The sequence below is a fragment of the Sipha flava genome, unplaced genomic scaffold (assembly GCF_003268045.1).
Source record: "Sipha flava isolate LNK unplaced genomic scaffold, YSA_version1 203_pilon_pilon, whole genome shotgun sequence".
Classification (NCBI taxonomy): domain Eukaryota; kingdom Metazoa; phylum Arthropoda; class Insecta; order Hemiptera; family Aphididae; genus Sipha; species Sipha flava.
The window spans coordinates 802,201-821,884 of NW_020272799.1; the positions used below are offsets into that span (position 1 = coordinate 802,201).

The 19,684-nt window shown below is 26.8% G+C and overlaps 1 protein-coding gene across 1 annotated transcript in view; it reads left to right on the forward strand.

Annotated features, from left to right (window-relative positions):
• Positions 1-662: 662 nt before the first annotated feature.
• LOC112682398 (voltage-dependent T-type calcium channel subunit alpha-1H-like) overlaps positions 663-19,684 on the forward strand; it is a gene marked incomplete in the record, with an annotated part of 329,779 nt that continues 310,757 nt past the window's right edge. Inside the window, 2 exon segments of the mRNA XM_025552987.1 lie at positions 663-1,163; positions 8,118-8,471. Of these exon segments, the coding sequence (XP_025408772.1) occupies positions 8,143-8,471 (329 nt within the window).

Consider the following 19,684-nt stretch of genomic DNA (forward strand, 5'->3'; position numbering starts at 1 on the left):
ATAAAAATTAATTAAAATTTTTTCATTCTCTAACATATTATTCTCGTAGTTAAATAATTACATTTGGTGTTTTACTAACACGAAAACCGCGTATACGTGATTTAATGATTCTGCGACGTCGTCGCCACATCCGTTTATCACTCTCTCGTTTGTTCCCCATCCGCCGTCGCTCACCACACGTTTTTCCGCCGTCACGACCTCACGGGTCTTTACCGAAATTTTCTTATCACCACCGTTTAGCAATTTAGGGTCGGGGGCGGGTCCAGGAGATAAAAAAAAAAAAAAAATAAAAAAAGACCATCGCAAAACAATTCGGAACTTAACGGACGCATAACGCGTTTGAAATCGATCGTCTTATTACAATTGAAATGTATTTTACGCCGGCGGGTAATAGTGGTATCTCAAACGCGCACCTCCCCCAAAAATAAAATAGCCTCTCCCATGATCTTGGTCAGATTACATTCCTCCTCCCCCGGGCTACGACAAGGGGTACTCCAGCAGTTGTACGCGACCGCGACCGCGCACACGCACCGGCGCGGTCGTGTACTGCCGGCGCGCAACAGGATGTACACGTACACGTACGCACCGCGGACAACGCACACGCGCGCAGAACGCTGCCGCCGCCGCCGCCGTAGTCCGTTTCTCGCGCGGCTTCAGTCTGTGTGTGCCGCCCGCGTCGTTCGCGACTACCGCAGCCGCCGCCGTCCAAGTGTACGCGCGCGCGTCTTTTTCGCCACCGCTCGCCGTAATCAGTTCCACGTCGCGATCCTTTTTTTTTCCTTTCGCCTTCCCCCCGAACACCCACCGTTTACCCTGCGCCGTCTCGCGCCGTACCGAAAGCGTCCTGGTTTCGGTTTTTCCTGAACCTGTAACCGTCCATTTCCGTCACCGTGTTTTTCGTTTCGCGCTTGCGTCGGCCGACCACTGTCGTCGTACTCGACATATCGTGCCTGTGCGTGTCCTCTCGACCGCGTGTGCGTTTTTTTTTAAATTTTTTTTTTTTTTTACCTCATCAACTCGTTCTCGTATTTCTACCGACCGACAGATCTATGGTCGTAAGATCGTCATAAGCACTAGCTGGTCGGAATATCAATTTCTCTTCGCCAAACCGCCGTCGGTACACACCGTCGTGTATGGATCACTCGGAGACGACCGTGTTTTGAGTGAGTATTTTTTTTTAATCGCCTGCAACGAATCCGCACGACCTCATATACATATATACGTCTATGGTACGTGCATATAAACATACACACCCGCAGCAAGTTCAACACCCACCCCCTTGCCGACCACCGTCGGTCGTAACAATCATATTTAATCGGATTACTATTTATTTTATTTTTATGTTATACTTTTCATTGCGGGTTACGGTTTTCCGGCGAAACGGCATTCGTTTACTACGTTCCATCACCGACATCACTATATTGTTACGGTATTATCAATCAGAAGATGCGGTAAAAAATGAAATACGCAAACGGTTTGCCCCGTCTCTTATAACATTATCAATCTTCTGCTTGATCATACTGATTTCCGTATTATCCGCGTGTACTACAATCATTTTCTTCAATCATGTGTGTTTTGTTATTCGCACGACGATTGACGACGATTTTTTTCCTCCTTTCAAATATACACAACTTACAATTTTTATGCTCAGCAAAATAATATTTCGTTTAAATTGTTGCGAAAAACAAGACGAAAGTGCGAAATGTGTATAAAATTATCTTTATCATAATCATTATATGTTAATAACTTAAATTGTACAACAAATTGAATTTCACATCTGTTGAAATTGTAAAGTGAAGCAAAATTATTTTTACAAGAATTTGGAAAAAATGGTTTAATTATTACTTTCTCGAGTAAAATACGAACCTCTTTCATAAATTATTATTTTATTTCATATTTTTAAACCGAGTAATACTGAAGGGGTTTTCTATACCAGCTAAGATTTGATAAGTTTTATTATGATCAGATTAGTTAATCACTAAACAAAATTCCATATTCACACTTGTAAAAAATGCAAGACGATCCAATATTCGAAATATATTTTGATGACCGAGTAGTGGCGTTATCTCTAAATTGAAAATGTTTCAATGCCGTGAATCATTTCAGCTTATATTTTGTTTTAACGCGTTTGAAAAGTATAATTAAATAACTATTTGGTGCTATTTTGATAATTATGTATACTATATTATTATTAAATAATTGTTTTTTATAAGATGCAATATGATTTTGTGCAAGTTATTCAATCAGAATATTAAGAATAGTTATTATTCTTATTGTTTTGGTCTATAAGCCTACATAGAAAAATTATTTTCTTCAAACTATTATTTTTATAATTTTAGAAGCTTAGAACTATTTATGTGCTGCAGTGTGTTAAAGTGATAAGTTTATTGAAACAATATTCAGAGTTTTAAATTAGAGTAATTATAATATAAAGTAAATAAGCTTGTTTCAATTATTACTTTTTTTTTTTAATAATAGATTTGTTAAATTATATAATATTTATTTATGTTTAAAAATAATTAAGAAAAGATTGAATTAGTAATAAAATATAAATATCTCATCAAGTAAACGTATAGAAAATTATTATACTATATTTTTTAAGATCCTTAGTACAAGAAAAATAATAAATATTTTAATAAATCAAAAATTTACTTTTGTAGTCTATAAGATGGTGACTAAGTTAATAGCTATAGAATAGTATATTTTATAGTTAATATTAGTAGGTACATAAATTGATTAGACAATGTACTGTTGGCAAATAATTATTTTATAATGTATATATATATATATATATATATATATATGTATATATTTAAAATATCATATAAAAAATTAATTATTTTATTGAAGGCAGAAGGGGCTAGTAACCAAAAAATAAAAAAAAAACACTATAAATATATTTTTAATACAAATTATTGAATGATATTTTTTTTTTTAACACTTTGCACTCGTTGGTTATGGTTAATGTTACTGCAGCTGACAGTAAAATATACCTATAGAAATATAAAGAGTATAAAGTTTTTGTTCATAAATTAACTAGGATAAATTTATTGTCTTATAAAATACATTCATATTTTTTTGTTTTATCCTACAGACATATTACAATAATCTTTCTTTATGCATATAATATATTCGATGCATGGTGAATTTATTTTAATTAAAATATGAGCTTTATAGTTTTTACAGTTGTAAATTTTAATTGAAATTCAATATCATGAAGTGTCAAGTTTTAAAAACATTTCAAGAATGTTTACTATGGCATGTTCATGGAAATAAAAAGGAATAACACGATCAGATTAGAATATTTGTTCAATGTTTACGGTTAATGGTTTTTAATTTAAACTTAAATTTAGATAATTATGATAATAATGAGAAGTGATAATGTTTTAGGACATTTCATGGATATTTTTTCATAAAATTAATAATGTTTGTTATGTCATAAATTATTTTTTAATAATAATCTTAAACATCTTAATTCAGTAGTTTTATATAAAACTTTATAATATAACCATAAAAAAGTTAATTGATTTCAAAACTATATAATAATTATTTATTTTGAAAGAATTTTTATACTTTAGTAGTCATAACTAAGAATTTTGATTTTTAATCACTTATTATAAACATTGGGTTTCAAAAACTTTGTTTATTATGTTATAAACAATAATAATGAAAAAAAAAAAAAAAATAGTAAACCCAGTCCAACTAAATATTTTGAATGCAACATTATTTTATACTTATTTTGTCATAATATCACACATTTTTGTTATGTAGTTGGTTCTATGAATTGGGTTATTTTTTGAATTTGCAATTAGTTTTCTTATTAATTTAAAAAAAACTGACAAAAATTGATAAAAAACTTACAGCATATCAGTTTCTGAAAAATCGAATTTTTGTTATCAAAAATGTTTTCATTAAATTTAAAAAAATAAACGTAGGGACTTGAAATTTTCAATAAATGATTTTATTACCATTTGCAATAGATGATATAGTTGTCGAGAGATTTTTTTTTGAGCTATTTTTAATAAATTTAAATGTTTATGTTTTCCTAACTTTTTTCCTAAAATGTCGATAAAATAATTTTTATTTGACAAAAAATCTTGAAAATTAAGTATAAATTTCATATACATATTTCATTAAAAAAAAAAAATTGAGTTTATGTTCTAAGAAAATATTTATGATCATTTAAATAGTAAATTTTTATAAAATGATAAATACTTCATTAAATTTTTATGACTTAAATTTTATACTAAAAGCGTGAAAATTGGAAAAAATTGTTCGTAAGATTATATTTAGAATAAAAAAAAAAAAAATAAATAAATAAATACTGCAAAGTCGTAAATATGTGTTACAAAATTAAAGTTTTTTTGAAACGGATATTTAAACGAATTTCTATTAAAGTAGTTATTTATTTGTTTTCCTATAAATTATTAGTTTTTCATAAACTAATTTATTTATAATTTCCTTCACACATACGCAGAATCTAGATTTCAGTAGAAAATATGTTCAATTATTCAAATAGATTTTTAATATTTATTGTCTATGCTTGATCCATTATTTATAATGAACTACTATATTTATAAATATTTGATGGAACCCAACATGATGTAAGTGTAATTTAAAAATAATTTTTATTTTTAATTTAAGAATTGTTTCACCAGTGAACTCAATATTATTTAAAACAATTGAAATAACTGTTTTTTAGTATTAAATGTCTTTTGTTCTATCAAATAACTTAAACATCATAAAATACTTCATTGTTTTTACTGTAATAATTTTTCTTTTCTAATCAATGATAGCCTTTATCTTGACTTTTATTGTTTAAAAGTATTAAATTAAAGTCAATAAATTACAAACGGTGGTCAAAGAATCTCCAATAACTATCAACCTATTAATCAATATCATTTTTTCCCTAGAAAATATTAGTAAATTATTTTTATATGAATATACTCTTAATTTTGTTAGTATAATTAAAAGTGTAAACATTTGAGTATACGTTTTTGTTTTATTAACATTTAATTAGAGGTATATTCTACATTTTTATTTTTTAAATAAAGGATCTGTGGATATCAGTATAAATTTACAGAACGTAAAAATTTGACTTTGTGAAAATGCTATACGAAGTACTTATCACTGTCTTGTCAGAAAAGTGCCTATGTCACCCCTTATATGTCACTTATGCGTCACTCTTGACCTTTTTTTTTCATAGTCTCAATATAGATCATTCTATGATAAAAACACTCAATCACTAGAAAGCTCTATTAAAAATATTTATATACATAAAAAAAAAAAAATTATTTTATTTTATACTTAATTTATTATGAAAAATTGACTTTATTATCAGTATTAACTAAGTGTTAAACTCCGTGTTAAATATTACTTTCAGTACAATTAAAAAAAGTTAAAGTTTAATTAGGTGGTATTAAAAATTAAATACTTAGATAAACCTTTGTTGTTTCGAATATTTAAATATAAACTAATTAATATTCAATGGGATTTATTTATTTATTAGCCATTATGAATATTCATAACTTATAATATTTTATAAGCTAATCTAAAATAGTGTATGTATTTTCACTTCAATTATTATCAATATATGAATTAGTTAAAAAAAAATAATCTAAAAATATTTTATTAAATGATTTGGATCTATTCACAAAAATATGTTTACTAAATCGTACATAATACAAGAAGTATAAGCTTATTATATCTATGTTCCATTAAAGATTAATTTAATTTAAAATCAAACATCACCATTTATTTTATTAAATTCACCCTCATCTTGGATACATTTAAAAACGGATTTAAATCTTTAAAGAGAGTATGTTTTTGTACAGCATAGAAAACTTAGGTATTCTTATTTAACGTTAATGTATTTTGAAAAATAACGCAGTATTATAAAAAAGATTGCATACTTATTTAGTATCCTTAATTGTCATACATCAAGAAAACAATCATCGTTTGATTTGACAATGAATTGATCAATTAGAGTTGACCTTTTTGAAATATACAATTAAAAGATACGAGCACATATCAAATCATTAGATGTCCTGTCAAATGGTATTATAAAATGATGCATGCTATATATCTAATATTTCAAATAGATATGTTCAGTCATACCTGCTGTTCAAATGACAAATACAATTTTATACAATCAATATTAATACAATGAAATGTTTTCATAGGTGCCTTCTTATTATTATTGTCACTACTATTATATGTCATGGTTTGAAGTAAACGTATTATTCTCAAACTTGTCCATGGAATAAAACTATTATTTATGTGAATTGCATTTTAAGGGGATTTTATCTGTTCATAGCAAAGACTTAAAACAAAATACATTTATTTTCCATTACTTATTTAAGTACATTATATTATTATAACAGTGGCATCTGCTTATTTACCCTGAGGGTAAAATCAGCCAATCTGATATTTTTTGCATTAATACTTTTTTTTTAATACAATTTCACAACTAGTCGAGGAACTAGTTGCAAACTAAATTGTTTTTAATTTTAATTGAAAGAATAATAAAATATTTAATCTATGGTAACAGATATTATGATTTATGTATAGATAAATAATATTAATTATACATTTTTAATTTTAATTAAATTTAAATTAATTAATTAACTATAGTATTAAAAATAAATCTATCGATTATACATAAATAATATTTTGGTTTGTAAGCTAAATATATTTTCACTGTATATTAAAATTTATTAGGAAAATTGACATGGCAAAATAATAGATGTTTTTAAATAGTGACAGTGATAATAATATGTAAGAAATTATAACATTTTTTTAAAACAAGTAAAATAATATCAATAATTCTAGTTTATAATATCAATAATAATTATGCCAAGAATGAATAATAATAATAATAATAATCTACTGTACTATAAATATTTAATAATATTAATCATTATTTTTTTTAAATATAAATCTTAAAAATAATATATTGAATCAAGTATTGGATAGTGAGTATGATATTTTTTTCCGTTATGTAATCGAATAAAAAGATTTAACTTAAAAAGTGAAAGCTGTCATGACGAAATATATAATGATCATATTAAATTTCAAGCTGTCAAGTTAAATCTCAACAATCATTTGTGTCATTTAGATGTTAACAACATGTTCTGTGTATGTTTTGTATTCTCCAAAACACTATTTTTTTTTTTCATAAACAAGTCTAATGAATATATTTATTAATTTGTTTAATTAATAAGGATTTAATTATTTTAAAATTTAAATATACCTACGAGTATTTATTCATCATTGATACTTAATGTATTACATTTTGAAAAAAAATTTTTCATTCGCCATGAGATGTTATTACAACTATTGCATATATTATTTAAATATACAAAATATTCATTTAATATTAATTGTTATTTAAATTTTTAATCAAAATTTGTATTTATTAGCAATAATTATAATGTGATCACGTTAGATTTTCAAGTATAACTGAATATATTTTTTAGAAAAATGACTGGATACTTAGATTTGTATTAGGGCCATTATTATATGTTATTTTGATATAAAAATGATAAGTTCAAAGTACTCTACATAAATTAAAACATACTCATACATTTAAATGTAAATATTAAAATATTTTTTAATTATTCGTTTCTTTTAGAGTGATAAAACAATTGAAATTAATGTTATAAATTCAATCATGTATTTGTTTTTAGATTTTTAATTACAAAATATTTAGTTCATTCTAAATATTATAATTGTATATGATTATTATTTTTTTTTTTTTTTTTTTTAAACTATGTTACCTTTTTTCATTTAAATAAGCCCTAAATTAATAAAAATTATAATTTATACTGTTATTGAACATCTGAGTCATTAACTAATTAATATTTAAAAATATGTCCTTTTAACGAATACATTGATTACAATTTTACACTATTGAAGTTATTAATATACACCCATAGACGTACACCTAGAGAATTCAATTTTATTTGTCTAATTTACTATTTTAATATTACTTTTAATACTTAATAAAATACAATGATTTATTTTTTATTTTTACAAAATATGAATTTTATAATTAGTGTCTGTATAGTAAGTAATTAAATAATAATTTTTAATAAATTCGTTTATATTGCACACAGGGCCTTTTGCTGCAATATTTTTGCGATGAGGCATTCTGTAGTCGGTGATGTAGACAAATCTGGATACCGACGAACTAGTTGCAATCATGGCTTGTTGGCCAGAAGCAGTTCGGACTCGGATCTAGCCGTAGTGACGGGAGGCTATCCTGGTAGCTTGGATGTTGAAGCATACGAGGAGGAAGAAGAGGATGACGAGGATTCCGAGGATAATAGGGACGATGAAGATGATTGTATGGACGCAGAACACAATCAAAGAGAACAATTGCCGTATCCAGGATTCGTACCCGTAGCTATGAAATATCTGGACCAAAATTCCAGGCCTCGAAATTGGTGTTTGGCTATGATCACTAATCCATATCCTTTTTATTCAAATAGAAACGCTTAATACCTATTTTTATTATTTGTTGGTTGATTTAAAAAGTAAACGGAATTATTGAGAAATCAATTTTTTAAACATTCGAATAAATATTCGTTGATTGTTAAAATTCGAGTACATGTAGGGTATAATTTATATTATGTTTCTAAAAGTAATTGTTTTTACTGTGAACAAAATAATATATAGTATAATAATAATTGTGGTATTATATTATGCGTGGGAATTTGAAAATGATGTATTTACCGTATAATGTGCAGTGTAGTGTTTACCGAGTATAAGTAACGAAAGTAATGACATTTTATTTTATTTATTTCACACACATGACAACAGATCAGTAGGATGATAATATGAAAATGATTAATATTTTATGTTCTATATTAGTAATAAGTTATATTTTAACCGCAAATACTTAAAGAAGAATCACTACATAATTCAATAAATTTCTAAGCTGACTTTTAGACATAATATACTTTATGACATTTATCTAAATGTTTTCTTGACTTTGATGGGATTCCTTTTGAAAGTAATATATTATAGTTTGTAAAAGATACTTATATATTTGAAATAAACAACAGTTTATTTTAAATTTATTCAAAGATAAATTTTCAAAAAAAAACTATACTTGCATATTTAGTAAAATATAGATATTTTTACTGACCTCTGTTTTAATTGTCAAATAATTAATTATTATCTTTAAAAATAAAATCATTATTTTATTTTAAATTTCTGTCATGTAGCTTATATTTAAACGTTCAGTATATCATGATAAGGTATAATTATTTTCAGATACTATTTATAAGGTACGTATAATTTATAATCTTCTATAATTTAATAACATAAGTGATTTATATTTTGAATAGTTTTCCGTTCCGAACAAGAGTCTGAATGATTTTTGATTCTATTATTGTTTTTATTTTCGTTTTTTATTTAAGATTTTTGGTCATTATTTGTGTTACCTGAGCAATAATGTTTATACGCAATAAACGTAAACAACGATGAATGCTATAATGTATTAGGGTCGTTATTTTATTTTGTTGTTTTCAATTAAAAAACTATTTCAATACAGAACCCATAGGCTGGCCATAGGAATTGTTATTTGAATTATAACTAGCGTGTAATTAAACAAACCGTTAGGGGAGCACTAAATCCCCCAGGATTTTATATTTATTTTACAATACATGAATATGTATATTTGTAATGCGTGTACTCGTGTACACAAAAGTAAAACTGAGCATGACCAATAAATAGTTGCATATTCCAATAACTGTCTTGTTTGGTAGGAAAAAATTATTGAAAAATATTGACCAAAACAATCGGTTTCGAAAAAAAAATTCACACAAGTTAAAACAATAAATGTAGTTTACTAACCATAATTAAACACCGTTTTATAGATTTCACGAAAATTTGTAATTTCATTTTATAAATTTTATATTGACGGTCCAGGTAGAGTTGTAGTCGTAAATAAATCATAGACGCAGTGTGACGTATTGGACGTATAATAATGAATAACGAAGTTGAAATTAGAAGTCTTTATTTCACGTGCAGTTAAATTCACGGATACACGTGAAATCAAAATTCTCTTATGCAATCACATGCATTTTTTAATTCAATCACACGTGAATCTGTGAATTTAACTTGACGTGAGTCGGTGAATTTTGTTATTAAATCGCGTGTTTATTATTATGGGTTCGCAGTACGAACTTCATACTATTCGTAGATATTTCCACGTCGCTGTCGGGTGCATAGTATATACATTAATCCATCCGTCCCGTCATTTTACGATAATACTGTTTATGAAACATTTATTTTTAGAATAGTAGGTATAAATATTTTTAGTTTTTAGTTTTTGGTTTTTGTTTTAACACATGTGAAGTAAATATCCGTGATCTAATAATTAATGACACGTGAATTAAATTCATGGATTTTTAAATTTAAGCATACGTGAACAAAAAAACACGTGATCTCGTGATTCGTTCGAAATTGAGAGCTCTAGTTGAAATGTATAAAAATTAATTTAAACTGAAATCATAGTAAAGCAAATGTATGCATCTTAAAGTGTATTTAGAAAAAAATAGATTAGAAGCATATAACATGTTATATACTAATTTAACTATAATACAGTCAAATTAACTCTCACCAATAGAAGTTGTACATAAGTTTCATCTTAACCCGTATATAATACTCGTATGTATGATATCAAAAAATTGCAATAAAAATAGTTGAACTGTATAACATATTTTATGAACGCTTTTACCAATACTCTACTAAAGTATAAAAGAAAAGAAAAGACTTAAAAAATATCTCGCAAATGACATACCTACCTAACTATGCTATATTCATACTATTTTTTTTTCAAATAAAATAAATTCTGTATATTATATACTTTTCTTAAAATTCTGAATTAATAAAAAAAAAAAAAATGAACGATTTTTCAAAGAGAACCTCGCCTAGTTATAATACAAAAAATAAGCTAATTCATATTCATAAATAGTTATAAAACAACGCGTCATCTAAAGAATCACAATCTAATTAAATCTAAAATATATATAATGACATACATTTAATAGATATTTCATTAATATTTAAATTGGAAAAGTATTACCAGTTAAGTTATTTGATTTTTTTTTTTTTTTGAGTAATTTATAATTAAAATATATACACATAATATACAGTTACTTAACGATGATATTTATAACATTTCATATTATTATTAGTTTTATAATTATTTATTGTTAAGATTGATCAATACGTCATATTATATAAGTAAAAATTCAGCATTGATTTTTAAAATTTTATAAAATCCAAATCAAAAAAATGAATTTTATCATTCTGAACATTCTTGTGGTTAAATTCACAAATATTTTAAAACATGTTTTAAATAAAATGTAGGCAATTTTTTTGATATCTTGTTGGGAATTCGTAAGTCTGTTTATTGGTATTTATAGAAATTGTTTTCCAGAGTTGGACTAAGATTTTACAACACAATTAAAATACATACATATAGTAAATAATTTTGCATGTATAAGTCTAGAAAAGTTAATCTTGGATGGATGATTACATTTTGAAACCATCTGCATTTGATCACTGAGTAATTAATTAATAAAACACAAACACTGATGGATTTCGAGTAAAATCCCAGTACACATTTTTATTTTTATTTTTTTTGAATCTCCAACTAATAATTAATGATACTTGGATATATTTAGCAACGTTGTGATGTAAAATTAGTGTATTTTTATGTTAAAAACCATAATTATTTTGTATTCATTATTAAAACTACGCAAAAGCTTATACAATGAATTACGCACATGTTTTACGTGCTTTGAAGCAAATACCATTACACAATGCAGGTAGGTTAGAATAATTTCATTTCGCGTTTATTGGTTTTTGGATAGGTAATTAATGTGAAAATATTATATGCAGTTTCATACATGTATGTACACAACTAAAACAAATATTTTTTTTTTCCATTCGATACATCATACAATCTGTAAACTATAAAAATGTACATCCAGCACATTATAATGTACCAAGTTAAGTTTCGATGAAATGGTAATTTGATAAAAAAAAAAAAAAAAAAAAAAAATAAGGAACTACTTAAAGTACTAATTTTTTAGACACGGATTTTGAATCAATAAGTTATAATTTTATTGTTATACATCTAGTTCAGTGTTTTTTAAACTTTTTTAACCGTAGAACCTTTTTTGATGTCCATATTTATCGTGGAACCCCTACTATTTTTTAAGCTTTTTAGATTTTATAAGATTATTTCTAAATAAATTATAATCATATAATAATACTATGTAAAAGGTATTTAATTAAAAAAATATGTTAAAATAAAAATTAAAATAATAATAATTATATACATATATATTATAATACTTATTTTAATTAGACTAAATATAAATGGAGACTATTCTATATGGCTTATACATTGTTATTTAATATATAAATATTTTTTTTTTCAATAATAATTTTATTCTATTATAGTATATTATTATACTATTGTAGTATAATTATTCTATAATTTTCTATAAACAGTTTTTCACCATTACTAGTCTTTAGTTGGAAATTTTAAAGTAGTTTTATTAAAAAATTTTAAAAAATTACTTAAGCTTCGCGGAACCCTGAAGTGATCTTTGCGGAACCCTAGGGTTCCACGGAACACAGTTTAAGATACGCTGATCTAGTTTTTTTTAAAAATTTTTTTTTTTTAAGAATAACAAAGTCAGTTAGACATTCTTTATGGTTAATATATTTGTGTATATGTGTTCTTGTATTTACTCTGTCGATGGCATTCAAATTTAAATACATAACTTTGAGAAACGTACCATTCTGTAAGCATTACAATCGCCAATGCATTAATTATGTGCAAATAATATAACACTATATTGTGTGTAATTATACGACACTTCCGTACATCATTTGTAAAATAATTCGTGCCCGAGGAAAAAAATGATGCTGGACTAAAAGTTAGAAAAACAGTCTGTTTATTCTCATTAAAACGTCAAATGTATGCACACGAGTTTCGCATATTAGTACATTTATGTTACATTTTATCTGCATTCATGTATTGTGAATGGTGTCCTTATTCACCGAGAAAAATGCAACATTTATTGTCATTTTAAGGATAGAATTTAATTTCGCTTCACAAAACACACATGTTTTCGAATCAAAAACATTTTCATATGCCTTCAGTAATGTAGAACGATGGTCTATGACAACTTTTTCAGTACTTATTAGATCAGGGGAAAACTTAATTGCTACTTAATATTGAAGGCTCAGCGTTAATTCAAAAGCTGTTTATCGAAATATTTTAATTTATAATTGAATCAAACTGTTTCGTTTAAATGTTTATACTTAAACAGATATTTGAGTGAACATTGCATTTGTATCGATTTATTACTCGATCGATTTATACTTAAACGATTCGATTACCATCTTTGTATTTATTTACGACGTTACCATCGTTGGGTTAAAAGCAAATTATGTTAATTTAGTCCGGTTTAGCAGTTATAAAATAATATGATACGACGGGGTTTGTTGGTAAGTACTGTTTATGTTTAGCAATACGAGCAGCTGGATATCGTCGTTAAATGATTATAATATTATTATTAATAGTCCAGTCGTCTAATTTTCAATATTTGTCTACTATTTTTTTTACAGCAATAGGTTGGTGAAATACGAAATATGTAAATGCCTATATGCCTTGAGAAAAATACGTTTATTCTATGTATGCTAAATAAATTCAAATGTATCTCCATACTTTATGTTCGAATAAACAAGTACATCGAAATACGTTTGATATTATGTCGCACGTGCATCTCGAGCAGACCTAAATCTATGTAAAATATTTGTCTAAGCGGATTGTATGATTTGTTAGTGATTGTAGCATGCGCGTGTACATATTTTTTTAGAAATATTTGACCGATCTTGTTGGGATTCGTTTTGTTTTTTAGGAATACAAAATATCCTTGAGATCAGCATACGTTTGGTGGAATAATTCTATATCTCATAGTTTTTAATTAAGTCTATACTCTATACATTGTATTCGGTTTGCGTTAAAAATAATCGGTACTAAAATCTCCATCCTTATTCGGATTAAGTCTTAAAGGGGCTCTTTTGTTTTGCCAGGCGAATAATATTAACCAGAAAGTACGCCGAAAAGTTATCCAAAGCTTTTCATGATTAATGGATTCACTTATTATAGTCGGTAAAAATAAGGGTCTATTATTAGAAAAGCGTTCAACTATATATCACTAACTACATAATAAGATAAAATAATAATAATACGTTCGTTAACATTATAGCAACTTTTACAATGCACTGTCTAATTTTGAAACTTGATTTGAATACTAGAATGAACAATAATTGTACCATACATTTTCAAAACGATCGTTTATTTTTCTCGTTTTTTCTAGGGTGACCATTTAAAACATGAAATGTTACCCCATCGTTTCAAGACGTAACTACATAAAATGAGCATCTTTCTAATCGTACACGAAATTCGTTCGAAACATTAACAATATTACTCATTATATCCTGCCATAAAATACTGATGATTATTAATTTTATTAGTAATATTGAAAATAAAAATTCTAGATAATGTGTGCTGAGGTTTAATCTGTATGGATTATTTAGTATTAATCGTTTTATACCTGTCAAATATGGGAACACTTATTACTAATTCATTCTATTGAAATAATACTCATGTTAATACTTCGAATGTTATAAAATTGTTGTGTATTAGAATTTTAATGGCATCAATTTTTCATCAAATTATATATTAATCGTTACAAAATGCTGTGCATTTAAAGTAGTCTATGTGCAAAGATGTTCTCGAGTAATCTATTTTACTCGTACTTTATGCTTTCTTGATATTAATTGTAATATCTAATATTATAAAAATATAATTTTTTGGACTATTGTCTTGAAGGAAGTTTGTACAAAAGACAATGAATAGCCTTATTTTAGAACTTTGTGGTTGATTTGAAACTCATACCTACACACCTGACCTGATTCGTCGCTTTCATTTTAACGGAGCTTTTCAAAAGACCGAGTTATTCATATTTGGACGCCGCCCCCCTTATTCTCTATACGTTGACAGGCGTCACTAATTGAAGGTTAATCGAGTAAAAAATTGAAATATTATATAAGTTCATAAACGGCCCAGAAGGTAACCGTGTTCGTAAATGCCCGTGTCATTGCTTCGATTCCTTTTTCAATGATCCTTTCCAAGTACTATTTCATGGGTCACGGGGCATCAATGCATATTTTATAAGATCTCACATGATTTGTTCGTAATTTAAAAATACGGTATGTATTTGTAGTCGTATAAAATATTTTACTTCCAATTATATTTTGAATAGTAGTTTGAATCAAAATCGACAGAGTTCTGCGAACGGACAACTACATAAATAACATATTTTATAAATAATACGGATGGAACACAACGGTACTCGATTATAGAAAAAAAAAAGTACACATGGAATTCAAAAATCACATTTTATTTAATAGAAAAGAAACGCTTCGTAGGTAAGGTTGGTGAATGTTAGCGATCACAGCCGACGTACGTACGCGGGATAATATTTTTATCAGATACTCGTTGACAACGTTATCCGACTAGTGTCGTCCTATTGAACTGTTAAAATTTACTAATTAACTTTAAATAAATAAATAAATAATTTTTTTTTGCATATTTCACATTTTTTCATGCATATTTTATCATTTTTTTCGTGCATATTTGCATGTAAATTTTGCCTTTTTTGGCTCCTATAACTTCCGAACCCTAGTCATAACGTTGCACAGTCTATCCATTATGTTGCCTCGAACTTACTGTTCGAACGAACGTTTGAAAATCCATTACTTTATGTGTATGTATATAATATTACATTAATATTATGTAAATCATAAATTGTATCAATGCTCTCGTAACCGTAAATTAAAGTTCCACGATTTCCATCCGCACAACCTCACGAACAGCTCGCGGGTCCGGATTAAGGAATATGTGTTGGGGAGCCGGTGGATTAAAACGGAGGTTAATTACTGTTTGAAATTGCCACGCACAGGTGTATAGGTGTACCTGTTGAAGTCGTGGCGTTCGCACGTTGAATCGATACCCGGGCGCGCACTCGTACACGCGGCGCAAACTCCATCCGCGTGCACCATGTATATAAATATTTATATGTAAACTGTACGTTGTACCAGTGACGTAGTTATGGTGGGAGGGGTTTCCACCCCCCCAGATTTTTTTTTTAATGATATTTAATTATTATTTATTGATATTTATATATTATAGTAAAATGATATTTTTATTTTACTATGATTAGCTATATATTAAAAATTTAGTTACAAAATAATTTTCATTAAATACGAGACATAATAATAATAATAATACAATTTTAAATGTAATATTGTTATATAGGATCTCGCATTAAGATATACTAAGAATATTATGAATTGACTCTTAAACACCCCTCCTCCCAAAAAAAATTGTATCAACACCATCGCATTGTACTATGCATGTACCCTATACGTTATACTCGTATACAATGTAATAGAATCTATTTATTTCTATTTTCAATTCATCGTAACTACTATGGTTGGCACTCCGTGTAATGTGCGCTTATCGTACGGATAAAATCATACCTAACAATTATATGATGTTGCTGCACGCATTGATGTAACGCAATTGACTGTGTACCAGTTACGTGGATTCTAAAACAAGACATCAAGTTGAACGTAGTATTGCTGAACCGAGAGTTATTGACGTTTTATTAAGGAGCTGTGTAGATTGAAATGTATGATAAATTTTAGTCGAAGTAAAAATAATTTTTTTTTGATTTTCGGTAGTACAGTCATGCGCTTGAAAATTTAATGCAAAATCAGACGTTATTCAAATATCGATTGAAATACTTATCCAGTCATATTAAACATAATGTATATAATTAATTGTATTAATATAATTTTAAAATTAATATTTATGAATCATGAAGGTATATATATGCTTATTTTTGATATTATTAATTAAAAATTGTTTCGCCATATCTAAAATTACTCATCTTGAAAATCTTAAAAATTACTAAATATTATTTTTATGAAATCGATCAATTGTTTGTGCGTATAAAATTCAGATACATTTTTGAAATCATTCAGTTTTATAATATATCATCAAGGTGCAGATATAATACCATAATATGATAAACATTATACATGTTTAGAATAAGGAAAAATTTTATCTGTCGTTTGTAATTCTTAAATTAACGACTGACCGAGATTTTAGTGACAAGCCCTTTCCTTTAAAAACCGACCACTTCTACCAAAAACTTGAAAATATAACTTTTACTAATACACCAACAATTAAACCCAATAACTTAAACGGCTGTTATTTGGTCGAAAAATAAAATAAAAAAATACTTTTACGAAATATTTTATTTTAATTTAATTTTTATTGTCTGACATATTACATAAATAGGATACAATCAGACCATATAGATAGAACATTATATTATTAGGAAAGCCAGCATTAAAAATAAAATGTCGAATGTTTACCACAAATATTTTTACTCTCATAAATACAATTTAAATTATGTTGATATATAATGCTATTCAAAATTAAAACGATGAGGATTTATTAATATTTATTAAAATAATAATTTAATATTGACGGTATGGGATGAATTAAAAAGTTTATTATATGGCGGATAAAAACTTATTTTAACGTTAGTAATAAATATTTTAAATAAATTTAATAATAAAATAAATCCACATTGTTTTATTTTTTTAATTAATAGAGAATGATTTTATCAGATATTTTATTGATCTTAAAACAACCCACTTCTATTTCAAATTTTGATCGTAAAACTAACGGGAAAAAAATGACGAGGAAAACTGTATGCTCAGTTTAATTTTTTCTATCACAAGTTTTATCTATTATTTACAGCTACTACATGATTCGAATACATAATAATCGTCTAAAATGTAATTACTGAGTGAGCAACTCAAACTATATCACACATTTATTATAAGTTATATCTAAGTTTTTCCTTTATTTTTCAGTAACCGTTGGAAATTCTTGTCTTCAAATTAACTCTGTAGTTTGTTCCCATAGAGTTCTAAACTTTTCTAACCTATACACTTACACATAATATCTATATAGAATCAATAGCAAACGCACGTTCTACAGTGACGTTCGAAGTAAAGATATTTAATCGGGATAGACTTGTTATTGTTATAAATTGTATTCTATAAAGAGAAGGAACAATTCGGAAATAAGACAGTACGGTTTTTGAAAATATTATATATTTATTGATAGAATATGATATTACACATGTAGTACTAAATCAGTGGTTTTGCTCATTTCTGTTTATTTTATTATCACTCAAGGTGACGGTTTGGTACATCCTTGTTGTCTACGTTATGGTTTTGTTGGATGGTTTTATATCAATAACTAACAAATATAAAATATTTGGATTGATCTATTAAAATATGCATAAAATGGACGGTCCATAGGCTGTGTAATAAAATAAATCGTCTGATAGTATAAAATGGACATCAAAAGAAAACTGGTATAATATTTGTTTGTCATGTTTACATTGTTGTTTAATGCAAAACGTTTGCAGATGTTTGAAAAATAAAATTGAATGGATCTATTAATATAAATATTAACTTAAAATGTTAAAGAATTATTAAAAATATTTATGCATGTCAGTGTTGCAAAACTCAATAGTATTCATGTAAATATACGTGTATGTTACGTATAATCGACCCTTTTATCATTATATTTAGATAGAAAATAATGAACATGACAATCATTTTGATATTGGCATAATGGATTTTAATTACCAACAGGGTATTTTTTTTTAAGTAGTTAAAATTATTTTAAACTAAATATCATAAAATACTGAAATCGGTGCATGGTACTCGTATTAATATTGGTTCTATGTTAACATTTTTCTAGCAATATTTTCCTCAGAAATATGGCTACACGGCTAGAAAAATAATACGATCGTATCTATACTGTGTACCTGTCAACTATGTGCCTGTTATATATTGCAAGAGCTTGCCATTTTATAATTGTAAGAGTTTAATAACGTTTTTTTTGTTCTTCAAAGGCAACAATTTTCCCTCGTCCAGGCAACATATTAAACAAAAGGATGATTTATAATCTTGTACTATACACGTAACACCAAAGGTAAAAGAAGACGGGAAATTCGATTTGCTTTTATTTTTTTTATGTTGATCATAATATGAAATTGAAATTCGGAATTAAACCAAATTTACATCAAGACAATTGGTGCGTCGCGGAATAGAAATAATAACACAGTTTCCATGTCGACAAATTCAAATTCTCCTCGCAAACAACGTACACTGCGCTTATTGTAGACCCCTGATACAGGGGCTGATATTTTAAAACTACGGTTTTGGCATACGAACGGTTATATATAATTTAAAAATAGAAATCTTTCGGATGTTCGCCTTAGCGTAAATAAAGTGCAGTAGTCCGGTATGGCAGTGCTGATGTTAATTCACCGATATTGAATATCACAACTATTAGTCATGTTATCTTGATAAGCGATTCTGTCATGTTATCTTGATAGAATCTCTACCATCATAATAACGTTATAATGAGGAGTTGTTAAGGGATGAACCAAGATGAATAGGAAAATAATTAGCATAGTCGATATCAATA